Source organism: Silurus meridionalis, chromosome 13 (assembly GCF_014805685.1).
Source record: "Silurus meridionalis isolate SWU-2019-XX chromosome 13, ASM1480568v1, whole genome shotgun sequence".
NCBI classification, from domain to species: Eukaryota; Metazoa; Chordata; class Actinopteri; order Siluriformes; family Siluridae; genus Silurus; species Silurus meridionalis.
The window spans coordinates 22967075-22994809 of record NC_060896.1 but is presented as its reverse complement, the minus strand read 5'-3'; the positions used below and the strand labels follow the sequence as shown (position 1 = coordinate 22994809).

General features: G+C 38.9%; 3 protein-coding genes across 4 annotated transcripts; 1 reads left to right on the top strand and 2 right to left on the bottom strand.

Moving 5' to 3' along the window:
• The first annotated feature begins 720 nt into the window (after positions 1-720).
• qpctla (glutaminyl-peptide cyclotransferase-like a) lies at positions 721-8199 on the top strand. Its single transcript, XM_046864956.1, has 7 exons — positions 721-1479; positions 1732-1878; positions 3841-4134; positions 5369-5530; positions 5616-5715; positions 6330-6446; positions 7424-8199. Exons 1-7 carry the CDS (start codon positions 1243-1245, stop codon positions 7567-7569), a joined length of 1203 nt encoding a protein of 400 aa, XP_046720912.1. The 5' UTR covers positions 721-1242; the 3' UTR covers positions 7570-8199.
• A 933-nt stretch (positions 8200-9132) lies between these two features.
• six9 (SIX homeobox 9) lies at positions 9133-13062 on the bottom strand. The gene is made up of 4 exons (XM_046864957.1): positions 12811-13062; positions 12169-12590; positions 10973-11136; positions 9133-9937 (listed from the first exon to the last, which is right to left on the bottom strand). Exons 2-4 carry the CDS (start codon positions 12577-12579, stop codon positions 9742-9744), a joined length of 771 nt encoding a protein of 256 aa, XP_046720913.1. The 5' UTR covers positions 12580-12590; positions 12811-13062; the 3' UTR covers positions 9133-9741.
• A 2123-nt stretch (positions 13063-15185) lies between these two features.
• six5 (SIX homeobox 5) lies at positions 15186-26950 on the bottom strand. 2 transcript variants are annotated; one of them, XM_046864729.1, is made up of 3 exons: positions 25126-26950; positions 19904-21384; positions 15186-19743 (listed from the first exon to the last, which is right to left on the bottom strand). In XM_046864729.1, the coding sequence occupies exons 1-3, from the start codon at positions 25818-25820 to the stop codon at positions 19049-19051; spliced, it is 2871 nt and encodes a 956-aa protein (XP_046720685.1). In that variant the 5' UTR covers positions 25821-26950; the 3' UTR covers positions 15186-19048. The 2 variants fall into 2 exon arrangements, with proteins under 2 accessions (XP_046720685.1, XP_046720686.1); XM_046864730.1 differs by having other exon boundaries at positions 15186-19725.
• Between the last annotated feature and the right edge of the window lie 785 nt (positions 26951-27735).

Here is a 27735-nt window from a genome sequence, read left to right as displayed (position 1 = left end):
GTTAATATATTTTTTTACGAAAAATAAATAAAAAAGTATTTAAATACATATATATCCAAATCTTTACGTCATATTTATTGATAATATTTCATGCTAATCTAATTCTCAAGCTAGCTAATTCCCTTAGAGGGCGTGCATGTCACGTGACCAGTATATTTTCCAACGTTTTATTCAGCACCTATAAAAAGACTCTGTAAATGTTTAACATCTAACATAAATATTTTATATATTTATATTAATAACCATTTCGGGCTTGCCGGGGCGGATTATAAAAACCGCTTCTCACTACACGTTTTATCCTTATTTTTATTTTATTTTCACTTATAATAGTTAATAGTGTTGTGTATACACAGCAACATATGTATTTTCTATCACTTAACCTACCTATTAACCCATCCCTTTATAATCAGTGTGTAGTTTTATATTATTATAAATCTATCTAACTATATCATTACGATGGCAACAAATCAATAATAATTAAACGTTAGAGCCGCCAGAGGGCGCCATATTTCTGTTTGATAGGACTTGTTGAAAATGTGCCTTTTATTCATTGTATATGGTTCTGGAGGGAGAAGAAACTAAATAGACAAATACAAACCTTAAAAAATAGTCCATACAAAAAAATTATAAAATATATAAATAAGAATAAAATAATAAAATCATGAATTGCAACGTTTACTTCCGCCTTCTGAGATCACGTGACCAGTAGGGGCTCAACCTCACACTGGAATTGAAACCCGGAAGTGTAGAGCAGGCTGTTAGATGGAGTTCTACAGGCAGGAAAGCTAATGTCAAACAACTGTTTACTTGTTTATTTTATCTTGGGTAATATGCGGAATTAAACTCGTGTTTTTTATCTGCGTTTATCGATTTTAGTTAAAAGAGAAAACATGAATGAAACGCTAAAGTGAGTGTGTGTGTCCTTCTGTAAGACTGGGAACTGTGCAGCTGGAGAACACAGCGGTCAAAGTTCACAGCTGTTTGCTGTTAAAATCTAAAAAAAAAAATAACTGTTTTTTTCTTCTCTGGTGTCATGTGTGATTTATCATGGCCGTTTTGGAGGCGTTCATTGGAACGGGTTAGTGTGCAGCTTTCTAATGCCACGTCTACTGTAGTGTGACTGTGTGGTGTTCAGTGGTGCAGGCGCGTGCACTATAATACACAATAATATCATAACACACACACACATCTTCCATCTCGGTTTCATTTCCGACACATCTGAAAACCACCGACAGGAAAAAGATGGCAAAAAGTAGCCGGAGGATCCGATCTGCCCCGGTGAACCCCGTGCGCGTCTCCGTGTCCGGTTGCGCGCCACCGCGTGTGTTTGGTGCTCGGTCTTTCCGGCTGTGGCTGTGGCGCGCGCTGCCGGTGATCCTGATCGTGATGATGATAATGCTGATCTTAGGCTCTTACCTGTACAGTTACCCCGAGATCAATGACAGCCCAAAATACAGCTCGGACCTGCTCAAGGACAAGGTAAGCGTGTTTCTGTATGTTTCCCTCAATTCATGTTTATTTGCAGAGCTCTTTTAACAATGCACATTGTCCCAAAGCATAAACTGATGACCAGTGAAGTGAATAACACTGATAATCTCTTCATCATGGCACCTGAAAGTGTGTGGGATGAGAGGAAACCCATGCAAACCTCATTCTTTGTGCATCATTAGTTACATTTGTGCAACGAGGCACTAAAAAAAGAATAGAAACATTATCTTCTCATCTGTGTAGTTCTCCCACAAGCCCGGGAAGTTATCTTTGGCTCAGGTGCACCAGTTTGCTGCTCAGGTGGATGGTGCCCGGCTATGGGAGACCCATTTGCGGCCCATGCTGATCGAGAGGGTACCAGGTACAGCAGGCAGCAAAGCTGTACTTCAGGTGATACACAAACACCTTTCCTAATATTTTTCCATATAAATTCCCATCTGCATTCACCAGCTTCATGTTTTATCTTTAATACTTCATCTACAAATCCACACCCACATCAGCACCTCCTGAGCACCCCTGCTCACAATCCTCCACTGAAACCAGCACACCACCTTCATTGACTGTGACGGCAGGCCACGTGAGAAGACAGCTGGAGAAACTCAACCAAAACCAGGCTGCAGGTCAAGTCTTGTGCTGCTCAGCTTGTAGGTACCCTACAATACATCTTCAACCTGAGTCTGATGCAGGAGAAAATATTGGTGCTATGGAAAACATCCTGTGTAGTACCAGTACCTAGGAAGACTTTCCTTTCTGGCCTTAACAACTTCAGACCCATCGCACTGATGTCACGTCATAAAGGTGTTATAGCACCTAGTTTAGGACCACTGCTTAAACCTTCTCTGGACCCACTACAATTTATCTACCAGCCTCATGTGGGTGTGGATGGTGCGGTCATCTACTCGTTGCAGCGTGCTCACTCTCTTCTCGAAAGGAAGTTGGAAGTAGTGGTAATGTGAGGATCATGTTTTTTTGATCCCTTCATACAATACAACCATTTCTACTGAGTGAGAAACTGCTCAGGATGGGTGTCAGCACGTCCATTATGTCCTGGATAGCTATCTGTTAGATAGACCCCAGTTTGTAAGGTTGGGGAATTCCCGGTCCGATTTTGTGGTCAGTAACACAGGAGCACCTCAAGAGACTGTCCTTTCTTCATTTCTCATCCTGTTCACTCTGTACACCACCTCAGTCCTGCCATCTGCAGAAGCTCTCTGATGACTTTGCAGTGGTTGGATGTATTAGGGATGGACAGGAGTCAGAGTACAGAGGACTTCTGGACAGCTTTGTGGAGTGGTGAACCAGGAACCATATGCTCCTAAACATTGTTAAAACCAAGGAGATGGTAGTGGAATTTAGAAAGAGTAAAACTGTGATTAAAGCCATTACCATCATGGGTGAGGAGCTTGGGGTTGAGGACAACAAGTTGCTTGGTTGTTCACTTAAACAGCTGGAGGACCAACACAAGGGGTTGAGCAGACTCTATTTCCTGAGGAAGCTTCTATTCTTTAATATATGCACCAGGATGCTGGAGAATTTTTAGCAGTCTGTTGTTGCAAAAGCACTTTATAGCGCTGTGGTCTACTGGCGGGAGCAGCATCAGTGCCAGGGATGCAGGCAAAATCAAAAAATCATCCGTAAGGTCGAATACATAATCTGACACAAACTGGACAGATTGGAGACAGTGAGGGTGAACACTGAACAAACTCCAGTCAATTATGGAAAAACCATTCAACCCACTACATGATCCCATACAGAGGGCAGCGGAGTTAATTCGCCAGCAGACTGATTCAGCTTCGCTGTCACAAAGAACGGTTCGAGAAATCATTCCTACCATATGCCATTGCACTGTAGAAGGACTCGCCTCTAAACTAAAATATATGCACATCCCATAATTTACTGTCACGTCACACACACATACATACACTGATATTTTGCGCATTTCATTCTTTTTTTTTCTTTCTTTTGTTTTTTTTATGTAAACAGATACACTACTGTTTGTGTAACCTGCTGCTGCTGCTGTAACACAAGTCCTAGTCCATGTCTTAGTCCTATTAATTTATACATAGTTATGAGCCACAACTCCAGGCAAAGTTCTCCCCACCTTCAGCATTCTGCGTATTATTGACACTGAGAGTGTGATGTGCACCACAAAAAATCTCAGATCTTCTTTATATATTTTCTGCAGTCTAGTATTTCATTCATGACCCAAATTGCAATTGTAAATCCAAATCTCCCCATAAATTCTGTAAACTGAGAGCATATGAAACATAAAAGATCTAAGAGGACATTTAGGATTGCAGAAGTAAGTCACACTAACAGCTGTTCTTTCCTGGTTCTCTAATGTTTCTCCAGCACATCGTCTCTCAGCTGCATTCCCTTTCTGCAGGCTGGACTGTAGAGGAGGACTCATTCCAGTCGTCTACTCCTCTAGGACCTGTGACCTTCAGCAACGTGCTGGCTGTGCTTGACCCCTCTGCCCCCCGCAGACTGCTTCTGGCCTGCCACCACGACTCCAAAATCTTACCTCGAGACCCCAAAAACCCTCAACAGGTGTTTATTGGAGCCAGTGACTCAGCCGTGCCCTGTGCAATGCTGCTGGAGCTGGCATCAGCGCTGGACACGCAGCTTAAAGCTCAGAAACAGAAGGTAAACACTTACAGGATGTCATCATATTAATAGTGAACACTCACATAGCAAGCTCATGTCTGTATATATGAGAAATATTTTTATATTGTCTTAATATTGCGTTATCCAGTCATGGAGGTACCGTGGCCACACCTTAATATCTGTCTTATTTATGGGGTTGTGGCCTCTGTGGTTTGTTAGTTTGTTAGTTTCACCAGGAAAAATTCAATTCAAATAAAAGTGATGTGGCCTCTGTTAATGTCTGATAGCTCCAATAATAGTGGAGTGGTCTCTTGATCTTTTAGTTTAAAAAAAAAGGCGTAGCTTCTGGGTCTATCAGTTGAAATAAAAGGCGTGGCCTCTGGGTCTATCAGTTCCAATAAAAGAGGCGTGGCCTCCGGATCCATAAATTCCATTAAAAGAGACGTGATCTCTGGCTCGTTTAGTTCTAAAAAAGAGGCATGGGCTCTGGTTCTGTAAATTTTAATAAAAGAGGCGTGGCCTCTGGGTCTGTAAATACCAATAAAAGAGATGTGGCCTCTGGGTCTGTTAGTTGCAGTAAAAGAGGCGTGGCCTCTAGTCTGGTAGTTGCAATAAAAGAGGCGTGGCCTCTGGGTTTGTTGGTTTTAATAAACAAGGCGTGGCCTATTGGTCTGTCAGTTGCAGTTACAGAGGCGTGGCCTATTGGTCTATTGGTTGCAGTTAAAGAGGCGTGGCTTCTGGGTCTGTTGTTTTCAGGGAAAGACGTGTGGTTTTTGGGTTGGTTAGTTAGTTCCATTAAAAGGTGTGGCATCTTTATAAATTCCAGTGAAAGAGGTGTGGTTTTAAATTAATGAGGCGAGGCTTCTGTCTGTTAAGCCTAATAAAGCAGCTGTGTCTTATGGGTTTGTTAGATTCAGTTAAAGCGAGGTGTGCCTCCACAGATAAAAAGCAGAAGCGTGGACTGTGTGTGTTCTGTACAACTTTTAAGCATGCTGTTTATTTAAGTGTCTTTCCTTCTGGAGAGAACACACGACAATAGTGGCCTTGTGGACAAGAAAAATGTTTCACACATAGTTCTGGTATAAGAATGGCCACATTTAACTACAGTAATTCTACAGTCAGAAGAGAATCCTGTGTGTTTACTCTGAACTCACACAGATAAGCATGTTGGTTATGCAAACAGCACTGTGCTGAGTATGACTGCATGAGTGCTCAACTAAATTCCCTTTTCCTCTATTCACTCTCGTCTTCACCCCACCTTCTGCTCCTGCAGGGGTCTGCAGTGACGCTGCAGCTCGTTTTTTTCGACGGAGAGGAGGCGTTTGAGGAATGGACTGATACAGACTCTCTGTACGGCTCACGTCATCTTGCTGAGCTCATGGCCCACACAGCTCATCCTCCAGGCTCAACACACACCACACAGCTGCAGGCAGTGGTGAGGTCACAACCCTCGTGTGGAATATTTCCTACACAGTATTTCATGTTTTTGACAGGAATACATGCATTATGTCTTGTTTCAGGATCTGTTCGTGCTCCTGGACTTACTAGGAGCTGCAGAGCCGCTCATTGTCAATCATTTCGATAACACCACACGCTGGTTCGACCGTCTGATCGCTGCAGGTCAGCAGATTTTCATTCCCCACTCATTCCCTCCTGCTTTATAAACTCATTAATCAAATACAGAAGGATTGATCAGCGCTGCATTTTAGTGCTTTTGCGAGCCCAAAATAAATAAAAAATTCTTGAAAAGCAAAACCCTGCTGATAAGCAATGCAGTGTGGGTTTTGCATTTCAGTGTGGAACATTTTTCACATGCTATTAATGTGTATTGGGTTTAATTCTTTTTTACTTTTGTGCATAAAACAGTACAGCGTGTGCAGTGAAATGCAGCGTCGAGAAATGCAGCTTTGCTTTTCACTGTTGCGTGCAGACCATTCCATTGATAAAAATCTGTTTTTATGCCTCAGTAACTGGTGTGATCACTTTTCACTCTGGCATGGAATCTTTGGTGATATGCAGCACTGATTTTCAAAGCGGTTCTGAATAAAGTAATGACACTGTGACATAAACTGTATAAATAACGTTTTGTAAAGCAGACACAATATAAGGGCGAAGCAAAAACAAGAACATGCCGAAAACGGCCTTTTCCATCCATCTGTCGTTCAGAACCTTGGTTTGCATTTTTATTTATTTAAAAGTAATATATATGTTATGAGTTTTTCTCACTGTTTTAGAGAAGAGGCTGCATCGCCAGGGCTTGCTGACATCTCACCATTCAAACCAAAACTACTTCAGGAAAGATGTTTATCTGCTACCAGTGCAGGATGACCATGTCCCATTTTTACTTCGAGGTGAGGGACACCCCCCAACACACACACACACAAACTCACACCCATGTGTATTGCTATGCTATTACAATTAAAAAAGACACTGAAAAAGACTAAAATAGTAAAAATTTTAAAAGTATTTGTGTTGCTGGAATAAAAGCTATTATAGTATTCTGCACATTTTATCCTCCATGCTTATGGGTCGAGTTCATTTCATTCATCAAATAACAAATGAATGCTTTTAGCAGTTGCAGTGCCGTCTCCTCTGTTCTCTGAGCAGGGGGGGAGGGGGTTATTGACTTTAAAGGAACGATCCACATAACGTTAGATTAGATGTATTTTCTTGTCACATATACATTACAGCACATTGAAATTCTTGCTTCAAAGCTCCCAGCATGTTAGGAAGCTGGCGACAGAACACAGGGTCAGCTCTGATGGAGCAATGAGGGTTAAGGGCCTTGTTCAAGGGCCCAATAGTGTCAGCTTTATCTTTTTTTAGCAACTATCTAGCCAGCTAACTGTTTTCCTTTTTAAAATATAGCAAACTGTGTAGCCATTATTATAGATTTAACAAGGAGACTGTCTCTTTGTTCTTTTAGGTAAATCAAAAAATTGCTTGTTGGACGTAGGAAATTCCGAAATATTAGTTTTAGACAAAAGCTTCATACAGGCCAGTCGTGGCACTGCTCGGTTCGAACAATTCAGATGTGACGGGAAAAAAAGGAATCAAAATGAGGGAAAGAAATCTCAGGAGACACAGAATGAAAAGGGATTTCATCAAACTAGTGTTCTGTCTGTCTGCAAATCATTACAAACACTTTTATATGTGCTGAAATTGTGAAATTAAGAATAAAAGTGTTCCGATTGAAGATGATGCGATTCCTGGTGGTGAGATTATCCACTAAAGCAAAGATTGGAAAAGACTTCAGAGTACCATCCACACAGCAGATAGTGAGGTCTTTTTTTTAAACATTCTTAAACATGTGCATGCCATCCTGCAGGTGTTCCAATCCTGCACCTGATCGCAACCCCGTTCCCTTCATTCTGGCACACTCTGCAGGACACGGAGGAGAACATGCACCGGCCCACGGTTGAGAACCTCACCAAGATCCTAGTCATCTTCCTGGCTGAATACCTGCATCTCTGAGCCGACTCAGATTCTCAAACACACATACATATGGATTTACCTTCTATCTGTTACCTACTGGAAGATAGCGATGATACATAACCTCTTGGTCACATACAGACACAACATCAGCTGTGGAAGTGTGGTACGATTATTTTAATTAAATATATTATATATGTCTGTTTCCTCTTTCTGCTGAAACAAGAGCCATAAACACACACACAGTGGCAGCTGATTCACTCAGTTTCCACACTGAAATGAAGACATTCAGCCAAAGACTGTTATGAGCCTGTTCATTTGACTTACTGCGTAAGTCTGAGCCATGAGCCTGCTAACCTGTTGCACGTACAGTGCAGGGTAGATCTGAATGTATGTTAATAATAAACATTTTGTTATTAAGCTTTTCAGCAGGACCTGTGACTGACCTCATATTTTAATTTAGGTGAAATCTGAATATTTTGAACACCAGATTTTACCAAAATCTGCGTACTAATAGACCATGTGCTGTCGCCTGTGCCTAATCTGGAATGCATGTTTCTGCTTAAATCGATCTTCTGCAACTGCATCATACTGACTTTCTTTGAGCAGCTATAGTCAAATAATCCACCTAAATAAATTGCAATAAAACATCTATGTCTTATTTTCTCTGTATTTGCTGTCATGGTCATTCCTTTGTCCTGTAATCTCACTTTAAATGCTTAAATACGTTCTTAAATCATACCCATAGTTAAGCATCACCACCTCATACACTATATAGCAAAAGTGTTTGGACACCTGACCATAAGATTTGTATTTGCTGTTAGAACATGTTTGTTAGTAGACATTTTGCAGAAACTGTAGCATTATGGTAGCAACAGTAACTGAGCAAAAAGCTGTTAAAGTTGATTCAGTAAAGTTGATCTGTTTAGTCTATTTTTGGTGCTTCATTGGAAAAAGAATGGGCGAATTTTATACAGAGGTCCAATGATTTTACTGTATTTTTGAATACAAATACAGAATAATGTTCTTTTTTTGCTTTCTATAGTGAAAAGAGTATATAGGGCCATATCCTCTTTTTTTTAACTACAGTAGCCACATTCACAAATTTCCATTAATCTGAGAAAGCTATAGTATTTCTATATTTATTATTATTATTATTATTATTATTATTATTATTATTATTATGCACAAATGACTAGGAAAATTTGACCATCTGTCTGAAGCCATTGTTTAGCCTTAAAACTCTGCCCACTTAAAATTGCTACCATAATACTACAGTTTCTGCTAGATTTCTACAATGTTAGCACAAATGCATTTGAACTTTTCATACATTTCCTTTAACTACTGAAATAGCGTAGCTGAACACTGACTATTGTAAGAAGAAGAAAATTGAGAAAGAAGAACTAAATAAAATTGGCATCTGATTCACTGCTAAAGTGAAAGATTACATGTTGTAATTTCTACTCTGGTAACATGCTAGTCCATGTAACATGATCTGATTTATATTCCTGGAGGAGCTGTGAGGATAATGGTGTAAATAATGAGATTGGATCCTGTGATTATATTTAAATGAAGACAGAGAACATTTAACCTGTATTTGCTAAATTTACAAAAATATACATTAGGTAGCATACTCTGCTTGTTAGCTAGCTGGCAGCTAAGACTAGCGCTGTGGGTTAGAGTTAGGGTCAAATTTCTTGAGAAATTGCATTTAAATGTCATGAAAAACGTAGTATTTTGAAAACCATAATCCCACAATGATATATCAAAGACAACTGTAAAGACAATAAAATGATTTTTTTTTTTTACATTTTACAAAACATTTTTTTTACTTTAAAAAACAACAAAATGGTGCATAAGTAAAAGTAACCGAGGAAACAAAAAAAACTTGTACATCAGTTTGTTGCAGAATTGCACCACGTGCTTGCAGGCAAAAATGTTTTACAGTCTTGTAATATAAAGTGAATATTGTTTGTAACAAAATTAAGCTTAAAATACAAGCAGATAAGGAACATGTTAAAAATTTGGATTTCTTGTAGCATAAAGACATTTTCTTTCTATTCTCTTGATAAGGCGAGTACAGTGTTTTCATTACAGACTAATCAGATCATCAAGGACGTTGAGCTTCTCACTGGGGGGCAGTAACTGTCTTATCCACGTTTATTCTCCAGCTCAAATAAATGTGTTGAGTTTGCACTGAAGGCTCAGGTCGCATCAGTAGTGAAAGTAGTGTGCAGCTCCCAGGTGCCGGAGAGGTGGAGGTTGAGATGCGGAGAGCTGCGTACAGGGAAGCAGTTCTGCTCTCGAGCTCGGGCTCTGTGGAGGTGAAAGGTCATCGTCAGACCTGTGGAGTGAACGTCTAGCTGTACCATCTGAGTTCAAGCAGTCTGGCACAGCATCCTCCATTTGTCTAAGAAAGAAAGAGAACAAAGGGAGTCAGAATATATTGGAATATATATATATATATCCAAAAACATCCAAAGCCATGATTGGTGTCCAGAGGTGGGAAGTAATTAAGTAGAAATACTTTGTTGCTTTGTTTTTCTGGTATCATTAATTGACATCACTACTCATTTTACCTTCACATTTTATTTTTTTACACAAATATCTGTACTTTCTACTCTGCTCGTTATTTTGTTTAGACAGGATCAATATTTGTTCTTCTCACTGCGCTGTTTTCAGTCCATCAACCTATTTCTTGTCATTTCCTGGCTCTCACACATCACAGATTTAGAGCTAAGGTGGATGAGACAGAGGGAGTCAGTGATGTAAACATGACTGAGAACAGAGACACTTCTGATCACCTGATCATCATCATCTTTGCTCTGTTTGTGTTCTATATGGTGGATGTTCATCCTGGATACATTAATTATGCAACAAAATGTGAAATACTTTTGTATTAATATATTAATATGACATGAGGTCCAGTTACCAGCGTGACACTAAAACAGGTAGTAATAATATCTACTTTTTACTTAAGTACATGTCAGAGCCCAAACTTCTTTACTTTAATTTAGCTTCACTCAAAATATTTTTGAGAAACACACCATCATATTTTGCTCTCTTCACTTAAAGCATTTTTTAATAAAGATTTCATAATATAGCATAGAAAACTATTTACCAATTCATAGTGAAAGTGCATTAATGATTTAAATCACCTCCAGTAAAATGAAATATTACTGAGAAACACATTTTGCTCTCTTCACTTCATACAAATATCATCATTAAACCACACTATAAATATTTTTTTTTTATTCATGATTTTATTATATAGCATAATAAAATTTACCAATTCAAGGTGAAAGTGCATTCATGATTTGGACCACCTCTAGTTTTATAGTACAATTCCTAGGTTAAGATTCTGCCTATGGGTCTACATTTTCAAAGGGAAAATTGTGTAACTGTTTCCTTTATGATATTAGAAATGACGAACACGTTCCCTCACCCTTTGCGTCCCTGAGCAGCTCTGTCCCTCTGACGGCGGTTCTTGAACCAATTGCTGACCTGAGTGGCTGTGAGTCCGGTCACTGTGGCTAACTCCCTCTTCTCTCTCGGTGACGGGTAAGGCTTCCGGCAGTACCACTCTCTCAGCACACACCGTGACTTCTCCTGCAAATACAACATTCACTCCACATTCAGCACAGTGGCCACTGATCTTACACTTTTATATGCTTGAAAGGGTGTGGTTGCATAGAGGGTTTTGTATACTTGTTTATCAGTCAGAGTAAAAAAGCTCTGACCATTAACAGTTTAGAAAAAACTTTTACATTAGTACACGATTTTTTACACGATTACAGATTTTATCATTTACATTATAATAGAACATAACTATAATGGTGAGTGTTTAGACTGGCCATGATTTAAATGAAATTGTAGGTCTTATGCAAAACTCTGAGTAAATAAAAGCCCAAAATGCTAAATATTAAGTATTCAATAGTCTTAACAACAAATCATTGCTCAGGATAATAAGCACAAATAAACCATATAGTTAAAGTAATTAATATCTTATAGATTTCTTGACATGTTTAACCCGTGTTTAGGAACATGCAGACACATTTGTTGTTTCATTCACTGTTCAGTGTATAGCTGTAAAAATGTTGCAAACCCGGACGTGTTGAAATTCACATTACATTTGAAACATTATCATGATTTTACCTGTATGTAAGACGACGATATAAGTGAATCTCCCTGTTTCTTGCTTTTCCTGCAATCATTTTTCTGCAGTTGTTATTTTTGTTAAATTCTTGTTTTTGTTTTTGATCATTCATTTATTCTTACGAGTACTAGAAGTGTAAAAATGGCTATTTTAGACTTGACCCATATTTATTTGACTCAGTAGTGTATATATTTGAGACAGTTATAAACATTAATTAACAACTGCTCTTAGACCTCCAGTATAAATCAGTCAACTGATTTATTATAATTATTATTATTCTTGTCCATGATGATCAACACACACAGAATACAGATACAGGTATAGTAAAAGAGATAACTGCTGGGGAGGTCCTTTAATATCATTACTCAGTTGTAGTCTAGTGTTAGCAGAAGTTGTCCCACTTGCTGTACCTTCATCACTTCTGTCATATATAAATATCTTTATATGAATTTATATGATGGTATTAGCAGATCAAGCCTTTCTACCTTAAAGCAGTAGCTGGTCTCTTCCCCATCCCAGATAGTTCGAGGCAGGGGGAACTTGCGCCGTACACGGTATTTGCCCACTGCTCCAAGAGGGCGCCCTCGCTGCAGCTCGGCCTCAAGGTAGCGCGCCCGGAGCCAGAGCTGCTGGAGAAGCGAGTGACTGCGTGGAGAGAACATGTTGCCCTCGATAAGAGTGTAGAGCTCGCTGAACCGGCACTGATGGAAGGCCACAGCCGCCTTTGCCTTCAACACGCTCTCCACTGTGTGCTGTGGGCCCAGGTACGAGGACGAAGAGCATGTGGAGAGAGAAGGTACAGAACGAAGGAAAGACGATAAACGGTCGATGCATCCGCTCTGAAGCAGAACCTCACACACACACGCCACCTGATCCTGGGAAAACCCCAACGCCATAGTGAGGTGTTCTGGAAGAGAGAGTTGATTTTATGTAGTTCAGCAGATTTAAAAAAATTCTAATAATAAAGAGTTCATTAGAATTAATTTCAATATTGGACATAACATTTGAGTATATCACAGTATCATTTTAAGAATTATTAGTAATATGTTCCTTACTATCCTGAACTTTTTCTACATTAATACAACTATGAAATACAATCAAAGTTCTGAACTGTTTTTGGAATTTACCTTCTCTCTGGATGGCCTTCAGTTCAAGAGAAAAGTACTGCTCGCATTGTAATCCTTTGTGTATCTCATTAAAACTGCTGCCAAGCTGAAAAACTGTGAATGCATCCAAGCGTACGAGGATTCACACACTTATACCTGTTCTTTCCTGAGCAGATCCGCCCACAATAAAGTACACACAGGTAACCGGAGCCCATGTGGGTTAAGAAAACACTGACAAGCACTAACACACATTTTGCATTGAGTCATGCATGCACAAAACAAAACAAACCTGCTAACCTGGGGCCTTGCTGAGATCTTAAATAGTGAGAGGCATATCGAAAATAAACACATTTTCATTTGAATGCATTCCAATTTCCAACTCAAATGAGGGTACCAACGTTTAAGCCGATTTGGTTAGTGATGACTCCTGCATGGCATGCATGTAATAAACGCCAGAGTGCTGAACATCATTTGCCTCCAAATGTGTACCTGAAAAAATGCACCAAGAAAGCAGATGTGACAATCCTTTAAAAAAGCTGATTAACCAAAACACACAGACCTCCATATATTTAAGAAGCACAGTTGGCAAAAATTCATAAAAATAGAGAAAAAAAATTATATCTATATATATATATATATATATATATAGTTTCACTTGTGTGTGTGTATATATATATATATATATATATATATATATATATATATATATATATATACACACATATATATATATAATTTTCTTTTTCTATTTTTATGGATTTTTTGCCACACATACACACCCATACACACACACACACACAAGTAAAACTATTTAATGTCATGTGAAACAATCTTCCTGTAAATATATGCACAAACACACCACCTGATATATATATGGGTAGTTCAAGTAGTCCTATTCTTGTCACGCAAAATTATTAAGAGCAAATTTCCTGCTGCTTTTTTTGTGCAGGACTGCAAACTTAATATTTTATATATAATATTCTAATAAATCTATGTTGTATGGATTAGAGACAGTGGCATTAAATAAAAGACAGGAGGTGGAGCTGGAGGTAGCAGAGCTGAAGATGTTGATGTTTTCGTTGGGAGTGATGAGGATGGACAGGATTAGAAATGAGTTTATTAGAGGGACAGCGCATGTAGGATGTTTTGGAGACAAGGTGAGGGAGGTGAGATTAAGATGGTTTGGACATGTGCAGAGAAGGGACATGGGGTATATCAGTAGGAGAATGCTGAGGATGGAGCCACCAGGAAGGAGGAAAAGAGGAAAGCCACGGAGGAGGTTTATGGATGTGGTGAGGAAAGACGTGCAGGTGGTTGGGGTGAAAGAAGCAGATGTAAAGGACAGGGGGTATGGAGACGGATGGTCCGCTGTGGCGACCTCTAATGGGAGCAGCCGAAAGAAGATGATCTAATTAAATTATTTATAACAAATTTTTGTAGACACCTGACCATAAGATTCAAGTGTGCTTTATGAACACCCCATTCTACACTTAATCCCAATTTGCTGTTATAATAACCTGCATTCTGATAGGAAGATGTTCCATTAAAGTTTGAAGTGTACTTGTGAAGATTTGCGCTCATTCAGCCAGGTGTTAGTAAAGTCTGGTAATGATGAAGAGTGAGAAGACCTGGGGTGAAGTCAGCATTATAATTTACCACAATGTCAGGTATCCCAAAAAATCTGTCCATATAGTGTATATGATGCTTTTGTTTGTGTAACTTGCTATTTTGAAGAGCATTAACACACACAGCATCCAATCAGATTTGAGAATTTGTGGTGCTGTGCTATTTATTTGTATCGCACCATACATTTAATTCTAGCTTCAGGAGTCTTTTATCTACAGGTTTAATCCAAGTACACACGCCTCAAATAAAACATATGGTCTCATTTGGATCTGAAAAACAAGTTACTTAATAAAATAAGTTCACACAGTTGGTATTCTGTTCACTACTTTGTGATCTGTGCTGATATTATTGAGTAGATTAATAACGCAATAAACTGTAGGAGTTAAAAAAAAATCATTTGACTAGCAGTGTATATTAGACTTACAATTCTGGTGCAAAATGGAGGTCTTGTATGAGTGACTATATTTTTGTGCAAGTAGCTTAGCTGTGTGTTTGGACTGTGCTCTGTCTCGCTAGTAAGACTCGTGCGTCGGGTAAAGGCATCTGACAAATAAATAAATGCAAATTCAAATGTAAATGTGAAGGCATTCATTGAAAACCACAAAATGAGACCAAACAGCTTGCATTGCAAAATATATTTAACACAATGCCAAAAAAGAATTATTAGACTGAATATAAAAAATAGAATAACTATAACAAATACAAAAAAAAAAAACTCTTTGAAAGAGAGGTTTTATCATGCTGGGAACAAAACAAAAACAAAAACAAAAAAAAGGAAAAAAAATCCCTTTAATTTTGAAGTACATTGGAAAATTCTTTGGCTTGATCAAGCTGTATGTTTTCCTTAGGATGGAGATGATTGTGGCTTTGTACATCTGATTGTACTGTAACAATTATGTTTAAATCAGCCACGATACATTTCAACATTCAATAACAGCAACAGGAAAGTTCATTTTTTTGTTGCTCATTCACACCAATGCACACGTACATACACACCACACACACACACACACACACGCACAAACAAACGTACACAAATTCCCTTTGTTTTTTACATATTGGGAAAACAACACATTGTTCAGGCACATGGAAGAAATAAAAGAAATAAGTAATACGAGCCTTTGGCATATAAATGCTACATGTCCTATTTTGTATACACGTCTAAAATACAGCTATTTCCAGAAAGTATATAGAAAATACAACAGAGCAGTTCTGATTGAATTCTGGTGATCCACCAATATCAGAATGCTGGTTTATAATTAATTAATCAGGGGTGGACAAATCGGCCCATAAGTGAAAGCACCAGTGTGCTACCCAGTTTCATCATTTTGGTTGCCAAGAAATCATTTTATATACATGAAAATGTGGGAACTACTGCAATTCCTCTCAAGTAACAAAGCATATAATGTGAGTTGCCTTTTTAATCTAGTTAAATATATTTAAAAAAATGCTTAAAATCCTTAGGATTTTGGCTAGAAGTGCTGGTGTTCTTTCAAAAAGATGATCTGATTTTCACTTGCTATAATATAATTGCAAGGCACTGGTGTGTTTAGATGGCATACAGTTCATATTAGAGGTCGACCAATTCACCGGATTTGCAAATTAATCAACACCGATAGTTGATTGTAAAACTCCATACTGATAGTTTTTCCAGGTTGCATCTGGTGTTGGAGCGGCTGAAAATGTCCAGTCATTACGTGAGCGGCCTCTAAAGGCGGCTCACTGACACAGCGTGCTTTTTGTTTATACACGCGAGACTGCGTGCTGCATGGAGATTTGTTATATAAATGATTATAATGACAATTTGATTTATTAATTAATATATTCATATTCATTCAATTTAGCACATTTTCATGGTTTAGTACATGGTGTTTTTTTTTTATGGATCAAGTATGAAGTACAGTTTTAAGTACAATCCAACCTAGCTATCGGTATCGATCAAATCCACTATCGGTCAACCTCTAGTTTAACAGTTTTTCCTTTTGTATTAATGATTCTGGATATATAGCATATTAAAATGCATTTTAACACCCAACTGAACTCTGAACCTGTTTTTTTCAGGCACCCAGACTAATGATTTGTCCACCCCTGCTAATTCTTTAAATATACACAGAAAGTAAAAGATACAGGACATTAAAAAAAGGCACATTTCAGATGTCTTTTGCGACATAACAGTACATAAAGTCTGCGGTAGTGTCACATTGTTCCTCATTTATAGCTCAACTGTGGAGAAAATGTCTTGATGTCTTCAGTAGGTCCAATGATATTACCAAAAGAAGAGTTAATAAGAGTTGATGGTTAAAATGTGCAAAATATTTGGACATGTTGGCCTACTGTAGATCAGCACCATAATTTGTGATTTCCAATTTCATTTACAGGAATGGTTTAATGACGTTTTCTATAATTGAGTCAGACAATTCCATACACGTATGCTATAGAAATAAACCTATTTATGAAACAGTTCTAGCAGAGCATTGAAAATTTGCTGACGATAACATACAACTTCAAAATAGACATTTGAGTCTAGCTTCGACCAGAATTATAAGCACACAATTATGACCTGAAAGAAAAAAAGAAAATATGCATCTTGAAAGAAATCCTACAAAATTCTCAACATAAAAAAAACCAAACATTTTAGTTGCACATAATTGGTGAACATGTAGTGTGAAAACAGAGTCACATTTGACAATGTCAGATCTATAAGATTTAGTTTTAACTGTATAGTAACTGGAGTCATCCTACAAACATGAATGCCAACTTGGCAGCACCAATTTACATTTTGCAAAAATTCAACTTAGTCATTGCATAGATATAAAAAAAAAACAAAGGAACCTTAACAATAAGCCCTTTTTCTTCCAAATAACTTGGCTAACAGTACCTTATTAGCATGTGCTACGCTGTAGTGATGGACAGGAGTGTTTGTTATATCCAAAATTAATTCTAAAAAGTAACAGGCAACTTTTTGTTGGGTCACGACATAGTGCATAAATTAAAAAGATTAAAACGTGCGGAAAACTAGTTCAGTCATTGAGTGTACACGAATGCATAAAATGTATATACAGACTGCAGAAGATTACACTGCTAAACAAGATGAGATTGCACAATAAAACATAAAATACCTGACAATAGTTTTTTGCAGATTTTTACTGTTTAAAAAAATGCTACTCTTTTCATTACGGCTAACTTCACTTCAATATCCCACACAAAGGCAACGGGTTTTCTGCCTAAAAAAAACAGGCGTAGTTTTGCGAACCATTTTCAGCAAGCCAACTAAAAGTTGAAAGCATAGTCTTTTACGCGGTCATTAAATGTGAAAAGAATAAAACCGACATGCTCGTTAAAATGTCGACGTTTGATGTATAATCACATTCCTATATCCTAGTGTCTGGCTCATAAAGAAGGCTTAATATAAGCTGGGTTCGATATTAAAGCCTGTTTTTCACCGTGTGATATCAGATGTCTAATCTGTGTATCAGATTATACCATGGATTATCCTCTAATGATTCTCTAATGTACCCATGATTTAATAAAAAAATTAATAATGATAATTGTGTCATCAATGCACACATTCTTTTAAAATAAAGGCCCTTTTATGGGCAGATTGGGTCAAATATAGAAGATCACTATGCAATTAACTTCGCAAGCTGAGATCATGAATGGCATTTCAATAGATGAGAAACCCGTTGTGCTGCATCTGTGCACAGAATCTGCTACATCACACGGTAAAAGAGATTTCTGTGGAAATCTATTTATCTGCTACAAAACGTAATAAGGTTAATCCTAATTTCAATCCAAAGAGACTTTGTCAAATCTCTAAATGTGCTTGGAGTACAAAGTGATTCGATGCTCCTAAAACAACTGAAAAGGAATGTTAAAACCATTTTCACAGTGATGGTTTAATAGCCTACTACAGGTAATATGTATCAATGTTTAGACGAATATCAGTCAAAAACTTGTAATGTTAGTATTAGGAGTAATAATAAGATCAGACTACATTTAAAGACGGCTAACTAACCAACACAATCCTGCTTTATGAGATTGAACCCTTAAGTGTGACGGTATGTTACTAGCAAAACAACATGACAAGCCGTTCTTTTTTTTTTTAATACCCCTTTAAATTACAATACCCAATTAAATGTGCTGTAAAATCCAATAGGAGAAATGGCTAAACATGTACTATATACTGAAACTGTCTTATTAAGGCTTCTGCTTATTTGCTACATTTGTTATACTTGGTGTAGGTTTGAATCTAGCATCCAACAGTTTTTTGCTGCATTGATGTATTTAGAGTATTTGATGCATATGAGTCTCATAAACTAGTTTTAAACAGATTGCATGGTGAATTCAAGCTATAATAAAAAAAAAATGCCCAAAATGTCATGTTCTATGCAACTCTGAAAATGTTTTTAATCCCCATGTCCTTTTTTACGAAGTAAAACCTTGACAGCCTAGAACTGTTTACTGTGAAGAGAAATGATCAGCAGTTTTTTTTTCCATTTTACTTCACTTTAGAAATAAACAAATCAGGAACCCAGCGTCTTCCGTGATTCTACATCGACCCATAGAAAATAGAGATTGCTGTGGGCTGAGCGTCAGGATTGTCTGAAGGCTTCCCGAAGGTTGCAAAGATCAATTACAAACCCAAATCATCATCCACAGGTACAGACTGCAGTTGGGTAAGAATCTTTGAGTCTCCATCCATCTCCTCATCGTCCAGGTGAGATTCTCGGTGTACATCATCGCTCGGAGGAGGGGTACCCAATAGCAAGGACTCCCCACCTGGTAAGCTCAATAAAGCTGGGTCCTCAGGTAGATCATTTTTACCACGTACATCAAATAGTGTGAGTCCAGATGAAGATGAAAGAGGCACCGGACTCCAAGCAGGTTGAATGAGATGGGGGCCACTGGATACACTGCTGCTGAGAGGACTGAATGACAGCATGCTTTCAGGGCTGAGGGTCTGCTGGGATGGCAGAACACTAGTCAGTGTTGGAGTCGGAGAGTCTGAGGTGTTTGGAGAGGCTCCTGGAGTAGGGTTACCCAAGGCTCCAGGCTCAGGACTACAGTATAGTGCAGATGAGCCAATTAATGGAGAAGATTGAAAGGGACGAGAGGTCTGAGCAGAAGATAAAGAAACTGGTGGATTTTGCAGTGACGTTCCTGTCAAAGCTTGTTCCATTCCACTGCCGCTGCTAGCACTTTGGCCTGGATTTTCTGGAATGGATTTGACAGGCATGCTGGTGAACTGGAAACCAGCTGGGATGGTGAGGATAAGTTTGCCATTCTGAACACTCAGGAATGGACTACCACCTGCCAAGAGGAAGTTACCTTAAAACAAGAGCAGAATGATGCAGTCAAGCCTTCTTTTATTTGGTGGAAGGACACAATTTAACAGTGTTGCCCCTGGTGTACTAACTATAGAAAACTTACATTTTCTTTCAATGCACTGTGAAATGTCTCTTGAATCTAATATGGTTCAATGTCTTACCTGGAGAAGCAGAGGGAAGTTGAATCACTCCTGAATTAAGGAGCTGGACCCCTGGAATAGCTCCAGCTGTAGGCACACTCTGAGGAGGTCCTATGGGACTTATACATATAGCTCCCTGGGGCACAGCAGCAACTGCTCCAGAGCTAGATGCTAAAATTTGAAAAGCACCTCCCGGAGTTGGGATGGAGTATGAGGGTGCTGCTGGGACTACCTGAGGAAAGGATATGGTCCCTGTAGGTGCTCCAGCAATTGGGGACACAGGCATAAGTTGAGGCAAAGGTACTAGCTGGGGCTGTCCGGTGTCCTTGGACTGCGAAACAGGAACTACTTGTGTCGGTGATGAGATGGGAATGCCTTGTGTAACCAGTGCGGTCTGTGTCTGCGGGGTGGCGGCTGAATTGGACTGGTTTGTTAACTGCAGTGTCAACCCTTGTGGAGCCTGTCCATTAGGCACCCGAGAGACAGATAAACCAGCGTTCTCCACAAGTGCAGAGGATACACTGTGAGGTTGAGTTTGTGTTAGCCTGGGCCCAAATTGTAGATTGCTGGTTGTAAACTGAGGGGTAAAACTCTGCGATAGTTGAGTGGTAATGGGGGACACTGGAACCAACTGAGGGCAGGACACTGGAGTCCCTGCTTGATGCTGTACTAATTGAGATACTGGAATACCCTGGATGGATGGTACCACCTGTGGCAAAGAAAGAACCTGAGGGCTAGAAATAGAGGATGAAGATCCTATTTGTGAAACAGAAGGTGTAGCATTTATTTGAGAACCAGCTGTTGCTACTACTACAAGCTCAGGCTGCTGGGTGGATTGTAGTGGCATTGCTGAGTTGGTAATAACCGCACCAGATGTAGTGTGAATGCCATTTTGAGTCAATGCTAATGAAGGAAGGGAGGTGTGAGTCATCAACGTGGATGAGATTGTAGAAGTGGGTATAGAGGTTGGAAACACCAGCTGGGTGCTATCTTGAGCCTTCATAGCTCCTTGAAGAGTAACGAAGTCCAACGAAGAGACGTTATGGTTGGTCGCTTTCGTTTCATCTGTCAACGAGACAGGGACTGTGCTAGTTAGGCTGGCTTGCGTTTCCACTTTGCTACTGCAGTTTTCATCTGAGACACTGTTGTTCCCACTATTCTTCGATATAACCTGGGCTCCGTTAAGTAAAAGTGGAGTGTTATTAGTTACAGGACTGAGGGTGACCGCATGTCCATCGCTTAGAGTCAGTCCATTAATGATGACACCAGTTCCAGTCCCCGATAGTAATGGGCTCCCATTGAGCAACAGGGGATGAGGACTAGTAAGGAATCCCCCTGTGTTATTGAGAATGAGCTGACCTCCAGTATTACAGGAGGTACCAGAGAGGGATATAAGTGAAGCAGATGAGCCTCCAGCCTCTTGAGCAGCAGGTTTGTCAGTTATGTCCTCCAGATCAGCCTTACTAGCCTCATCTTCAGTGCTGTGGTTTCCATCAGATTCACTAAAATAGGAATAAAACATTTATTTTAAAAATTTATCAGGCTTGAATGATCAATCTTTATCAAACAATATTCATTTTATTAACAGATCAGTGTGTTTTTAGACACACCTACTACTATAAACTTGTGACCTAGTTTCGTTTGTACTGCTTTGCATGCATTTAAATGGTTTAAATTCCTTGTTCCAAAACAACCACCCAGGTCCCAAACCAAACCTTAATACAAAATAATTCTGTATTTCTGTAGTACAGAAAGGTTCTACCCAATTCTTAACTGTAATATATGAAAATTGGAAATAGCAAATAGCCTTTGTGTAATTTGTCATGACTCTTGTAATCACCTATTTCAGGCTTACAGTGACATATCTAGCTGTTTCTAAACAATCCAGATGCTTTGTCTGTCATTTACTAAACACAGACATATTTTCTCTATAAAAACTAGAAAGTCTTAGGAAGCTGAATACACAATCTTCATGCAAGATGAACAATGACCAACTAAGAATGAATACAGAATCAGTATTCAAAACTTTCCCAAGTTATTATCTCAACCTCAATGACCCACAAAAAAACAAACCCATGCCTCAAACACCATGTAAGCTGGTAGTATACTATAAATTAGAAACAAGCCTCCAGTGAGTGGTTTACTTAGAAGTCCAGTGCATGTTTCTAATAGTGTTGTTTTGGTTCTGATAAAGAGCTTTTATGTAAAACTTTAGAATGGACTTGCATTTACTTTTTTTTTTGTTGCAACAATGGAAACTTCTTTTCTGAACTGTTTGTGTAAATTCTGAGATGTGTGTTTTTGATTTGCAGCTTTTTGTTCTAAGCGATGCCATGCTACAAAAAACTAAAGTAGGAGTTCTCCACTTATGTTCACTAAAACACTGCACTGTTGCAGTACAGAATTTTGAGAGAGCAGTGAGATGAGCATCCTTCATAACACTAGAGCTGCCGGGTCGGTTTTGCTGACGGACTACTTGACTACTAAATGCACACCGTTCACCTTAACTTTTGATTTCTGTAAAGCTGCTTTGAGACAATGTCTGTTAAGTTTATTTCTATAGCGCTTTTCACTACTTTTGAATCAGTGTAATGGGAAGACTACAGTACAATGCATTTTGCAACAGTATGCATGTTAGACTGTTTATATATAAAAAAAGAAAAGAAAAGAAGTGTATACATTTTTAAAGGGGTATAATTTGAGTACTGCACCCATTTTGTGTGGGTTTTTGTGGAAAAGCAGGCATGCTAACCATGCCAAACTAAATAAATAAGCAAATTACAGCAGTTTGTGGTTCAAGAGGCAAAAAAAATAAATAAAAAAAAATGCAAAGACTATTTGAGTTGTCCCTTATATGATTGTATTGCTGCTAAAGAAAAACACACAAAGGTCAAATTCGGAAAAGCAAAACGCAGTTTAAAAGTAGTGACCATGTGACAGCTTGATCAGGTCCCAACAACTAAGTTGTCTAAACTAGAGTTTGGAGGTCTGTTTAGAATCTCACACATACCGCAGCAGATAAAATAATACCACAAGGTCCGAGTGCAAAAGAAATTCTGTTAGTCAACTTAAGTGTCTTATTTCAGAGGAGCAACTTCCATTGAATAGTTTGTTCACTCCCCAACAGGGACACTGACAAGTGCATGTACACGGTTTTTAAAGCTCGGATAGCAAATAATAATAACATCATCATCTAATATACACATATATGGAACAACACATAATATTCAAATACGTATAAGCATAAAAATATGCTGCCTTCAAATCCTCCTGCACTGTGTGGAGTTTTGCACGTTTCCTCTAGGTTTTTTGGTGGTTGTGGAGAACGCTGGTTTATAGTGTGAACGTGTGTGTGGTGTGGACTGGCGTCCCATCCAGTGTGACTTTGCACCTTATGTTTCCGGGACCCAATGCAAGCGGCCAAGATAAAACACTTAGTGAAGACGACTGAATTAATTATTAAAAGCTACATCGCTTTTTAAAGCCATTAGCTCCATTGCAGTTTCCTCCTCCACTGCAACAACAAACACCTGCTAGGGTGCTTCCTCTGTTTATTTTGTGTCTGTGACATTCATGCAATTTATAAAGTAAAATAACTGCTTTCATTCAAATATTCTACATTTCATCAAAAAAAAAAAAATACAGCACGACGATTTCCTAGCTAGTTGGTTTGATTGCCAGTAGGGATTACAATCAGTTCGGTCCAAAAATATCAGATCTGCATCTGTTATATGGTTAAAGAGAAAACTAAAAAGCGAGAGAGGAGGGAAAATCATTTCGCAGCTCCAGCCATGTTCTCCGTCTGACCTGAATGTGCGAGATTAAAGTTCCACTCGAGTGACAGCAGTGATTATGAGCAGCTGTGGTGATCAGTGAAGTCTGGAGAGCACAATAACACTGCCTACCACAAACCTTTCTGATGGCATGGAGAAAAAACTCACTTCTATTTAACATCAAGAGCAACTATATTTTTAATTCCTGGGTGGATAGTAGAACAATTTGGAGCGAAACCTTACTATTTACAATGCAAGATTTAACAGAATATATGCTTATTATTTTAGTAGGCTGGGGTATTTAGGTTTACATTGGGCAGTTTTTAAAAGCAATAAAATACAATTAAAAAAACGCTAATATTTGTACAGGTTTAATTTTCTCTTTTTTTCCCGCACTGAAAATTTCCTAATAACAACATATACAAAATTATTGTTTTCTTTTTTTTTTTTACATTAGTAACTAGTCAACGATTAAAGCTATTTCTAATATTATTTAAAGATGCAACTTTGTTTCTAATACAATAACCAATTTTCAGAGCAGCGACAACGCAAGTCTGTCTCGACAAATAAACGTTGACTGAGACCAAAATAAAAAAAATATATATATATATATTTTTTTTTTAAATCAGGTGTCCACAAATTTTCAGAGATTTAGTATCAATCTGAAAATTTGGGAATTGGGAAAATTTGAAATATTGAAAATAAAACAGAAAAATATTTATATAATATTTTAGCTTTTAGAATCAGAGCTTGTGCTCAAATTAATTCATGCACATTTTGAAAAATTTCTTTCAAATTGAGAAATGAATTCTTTGTGAATTGCAGGTCAGATTAAAAAGTGATCATTTTTGTGGTGTAAACATGCAGTGTCTTGTCCTGAAGTCAGATCTGTAAAAGGTCTTTGAGGTTGTCACGTTTCTTTTGCCTCTGCACTGGAATTCCTGAGCAGTGTACCACAGGGAGACGTCGCCATGCTGCATGTGGGGAAACCTGAGACACTTGTGGGTGCAGAGAGCTCACATTTCACAACAAACCAACACGCTTGCAGTCAGTCGGACTTGATTTCAGGCGACTGTCTCGCTGGCGGATTAAATCCCGGCTCTAGGCGGCAACTTTTCCCCAAACTTCTCTCTCCAACTTTCCAAAAGTCGGGAAGCATTAAAAAAAATGAGAAGGGAACATCACCATACTCAGACTAGGCCTCTCTGTGCAGCTCAAATAAACACCATACATACACTAAGGTGTTGTTTCAACCGTGGAGTAAACCGGAGCTCGACCTTCTGTACAGGATCTAATCAGAGTAAATAAACCGAGCTGCTGACAGCTCCAGGTCGTGTTGATGTTTTACAGTTTTGAGGTTTGGATTTGAGAAGGTGAAGAGTATATGCTCTCTCATAAAAAAAAAAAATACATAAATATCACACACATCCTTCTGAACCTGAAACGTTCTGCAATAAGAAGAATCATTACCTCTTGCTGTTGGTACCGGATGGAGTTCTGTCTCTCTGTCGCCGGTTCTTGAACCAGTTGCTGACTTGGGTCAAAGAAAGTCCAGTAAGTTTGGCCAGGTTTTTCTTCTCGTCTGGAGTCGGGTACCGGTTCACTTTGTAACACTCTTTGAGGGCGTTGCGCGACTTTTCCTTGAAGCAGTACACCGTCTCCTCGCCGTCCCAGATGGTTTTCGGCAGGGGGAACTTTTTGCGCAGCCGGTACTTGTCCACGGCGCCCAGGCTGCGACCCCGCGACCTCTCCGCCTCCTTGTAGCGCGCTCTCAGGTAGAGGTCCTGCAGGAACCCGTGGTTACTCGGGTGGAAGTCGCGGCTCTCTAAGATGGCGTACAACTCAGTAAAGTCCTCGCGGTGGAAAGCGACCAGGGCCTGGGCCTTAAGCAGGGTCTCGTTGCCACGTAGCACGTCGGACGAAGGAGGGATGGTAGCCAGGAAGCTCCACAGGCGATCCACGTTGCCCGCCTGCAGGAGAGCCTCACACACGCAGGCGACCTGCTCACTGGAAAAGCCGAGCGCCGACTTTGGGAAGCTCTCAAACAGCCGATCAGAAACTTCTTCCGCGTCCTTCTCTTTCTTGACTCGGGCTTCGGATTGCCCGGGCTCCTCGGTGCTTCCATTCTCAGTTTGTTCTGGAGACTCCAAAGACAAGGAAGCCATTTTTAGTTGAACTTTTTTTCCCCCTCTTTCAGTTCCTCCTCCCTCCCTCTCCCGTTCCCTCAACCTAGTATATTCTCCTATACTCTGATGGACGAATCGATTGGGAGTCGGCTCTTTTTTTGGATTGAATGAGTCGTTTGCTGAAAATGGACCCTATTCGATTCTATTACATTTTACATTTATTACACACCTTAAAGCTGTGCCTCATAACATTTTCTTACCACGGACCAGTCTCAGGCAAGGCAGTGTTTCCTCGTGGTCCGGAGGGGGTCCTTGGGGTGGGGGGCGTGTACTGTCCCGAGGTATAACTTGCATATTGTATAAATATTTTACATATATGATTTATTATTAATGCAGAAATGAGTGGGCGCTTTATTTGCATAAAAATTGCGACTGAAACAAGTGTTGGCACAATTGGTCTTTTTTTTTATTTTTATAAAAGCCACACACCACTTTGGGGCCCTTGAGCAAGGCCCTTGGGACCTTGGCTGGTGTGTCATGGCTGACACTTCTGACACTACTGGGATATTCAAAGAAAGCATTTCACTGTGCTGTAATGTACATAAAAAAAATATCATTATAGCTTTCAGCTCAATCCTTCATTTATTTACATAGTAGTATTTAATTGTATAGGGGATTATCCCAAGCTATAGGTGGTTATTTTCATTGCTGTTAATGAAATCCATCAAAAAGTTCATGTGACTCATTTAAGCTGCGAATCGAATCAGTAAAACGAGTTGTAATGTCTATTCCCTGTGTTGGATTGAGGATCCATGCCAAAGATCCTGCTCAACTCTAATCAACTACAGCAGGGATGGAAGAACATATACTGTATATACTGCAGTCACAGTAATTATAGTCATGTGCTCTTTTTGCACAAATTGCTTCTAAAACAAATGTAGTTTTAACATTTAGTATATGGACAAACACACCCTGTGTCTATTGTTTTATGTTCTTTTTGCACTAAATGTTGCACAATGTGTCTGGTTAGTTTTTGTGTAGGTCTGTGTTTTTTGTTACTTTCTTGTTTATTTATGTTGTCTTATGTAGCACCTCGGTCCTGGGGAACTCTATAGTTTTGTTTCACTGTGTACTGTACTGTATATGTGTGGAAAGACAATAAAAGCCAACTTGACTTCATATTTATTCAACTGTTTAAACTGGAATAACATACATGTACTTTGAAACACTACTGCTGAATTGTATGAATTTAAATTTGTAAAATAATACATTAGCATTGAGACAGAAGCAAACGTAAAAATACAGATATTGTAGTAATAATTCACTTTAGGTAATCAAGAATACTCATTTACAGTTCACACAACTGATCTGCAAACGTTATATTTTCTGTTCTGTTCCTATGATAATTAACCAAGGATGCTAAATATTATAATAATATTCTTACAGCACTTCCTTGCTATTTTTCTAAATGTAGTGATCCATTTTAGCAATATATCATGCACTAACATCTGCAAACTACCCTGATGCAGCACAGCTTTATTCAATTATTGGGGAACAATGAATCCAACATAGTTTACATTGAAATGTCATTGCAGCAGTCCAAAAACGGTCTTAAGAAAAGCTTCTGGGTGATGCTGCAACAAGTCACTTACTCACAACACTTACTCTTAACCATATTATACAGTTTACATGCTGTTTTTTGCACTGCATTGTGTTTGTTTACATATACTCTTGGTTATAGTCTTTATAGTCCTCTTTGCACAGTACTGTATATTTAGAGTATACAGTAGGTTTACTGGTCGGCGCTATCTTGTGTTATGTACATTGTCACACACTGTCTTGTGTTGTCTGTCTGTACTATTGTCTCTCTGTCTGTACTGTTTGCACTAGGTTGCACTCAATGCAATTTATGTAACTTTATGTTATGTGTTGTATCTTTATGTTGTTTAGTGTA

Bases quoted from the DNA above. Each gene is read 5' to 3' on its own strand.
- six5 (XM_046864729.1), bottom strand. From the start codon at position 25,820: ATGGCTTCCTTGTCTTTGGAGTCTCCAGAACAAACTGAGAATGGAAGC. The intron at 21,385-25,125 runs GTAATGATTCTT...TTCCTATTTTAG, and splicing joins TCCGGTACCAACAGCAAGAG to TGAATCTGATGGAAACCACA. The intron at 19,744-19,903 runs GTAAGACATTGA...TCTTGTTTTAAG, and splicing joins ACTTCCCTCTGCTTCTCCAG to GTAACTTCCTCTTGGCAGGT.
- qpctla (XM_046864956.1), top strand. From the start codon at position 1,243: ATGGCAAAAAGTAGCCGGAGGATCCGATCTGCCCCGGTGAACCCCGTG. The intron at 1,480-1,731 runs GTAAGCGTGTTT...TCATCTGTGTAG, and splicing joins CGGACCTGCTCAAGGACAAG to TTCTCCCACAAGCCCGGGAA. The intron at 5,531-5,615 runs GTGAGGTCACAA...GTCTTGTTTCAG, and splicing joins CCACACAGCTGCAGGCAGTG to GATCTGTTCGTGCTCCTGGA.
- six9 (XM_046864957.1), bottom strand. From the start codon at position 12,579: ATGGCGTTGGGGTTTTCCCAGGATCAGGTGGCGTGTGTGTGTGAGGTT. The intron at 11,137-12,168 runs GTAGAAAGGCTT...TTGTATTTGCAG, and splicing joins AGACCAGCTACTGCTTTAAG to GAGAAGTCACGGTGTGTGCT. The intron at 9,938-10,972 runs GTGAGGGAACGT...TTTCTTTCTTAG, and splicing joins GCTGCTCAGGGACGCAAAGG to ACAAATGGAGGATGCTGTGC.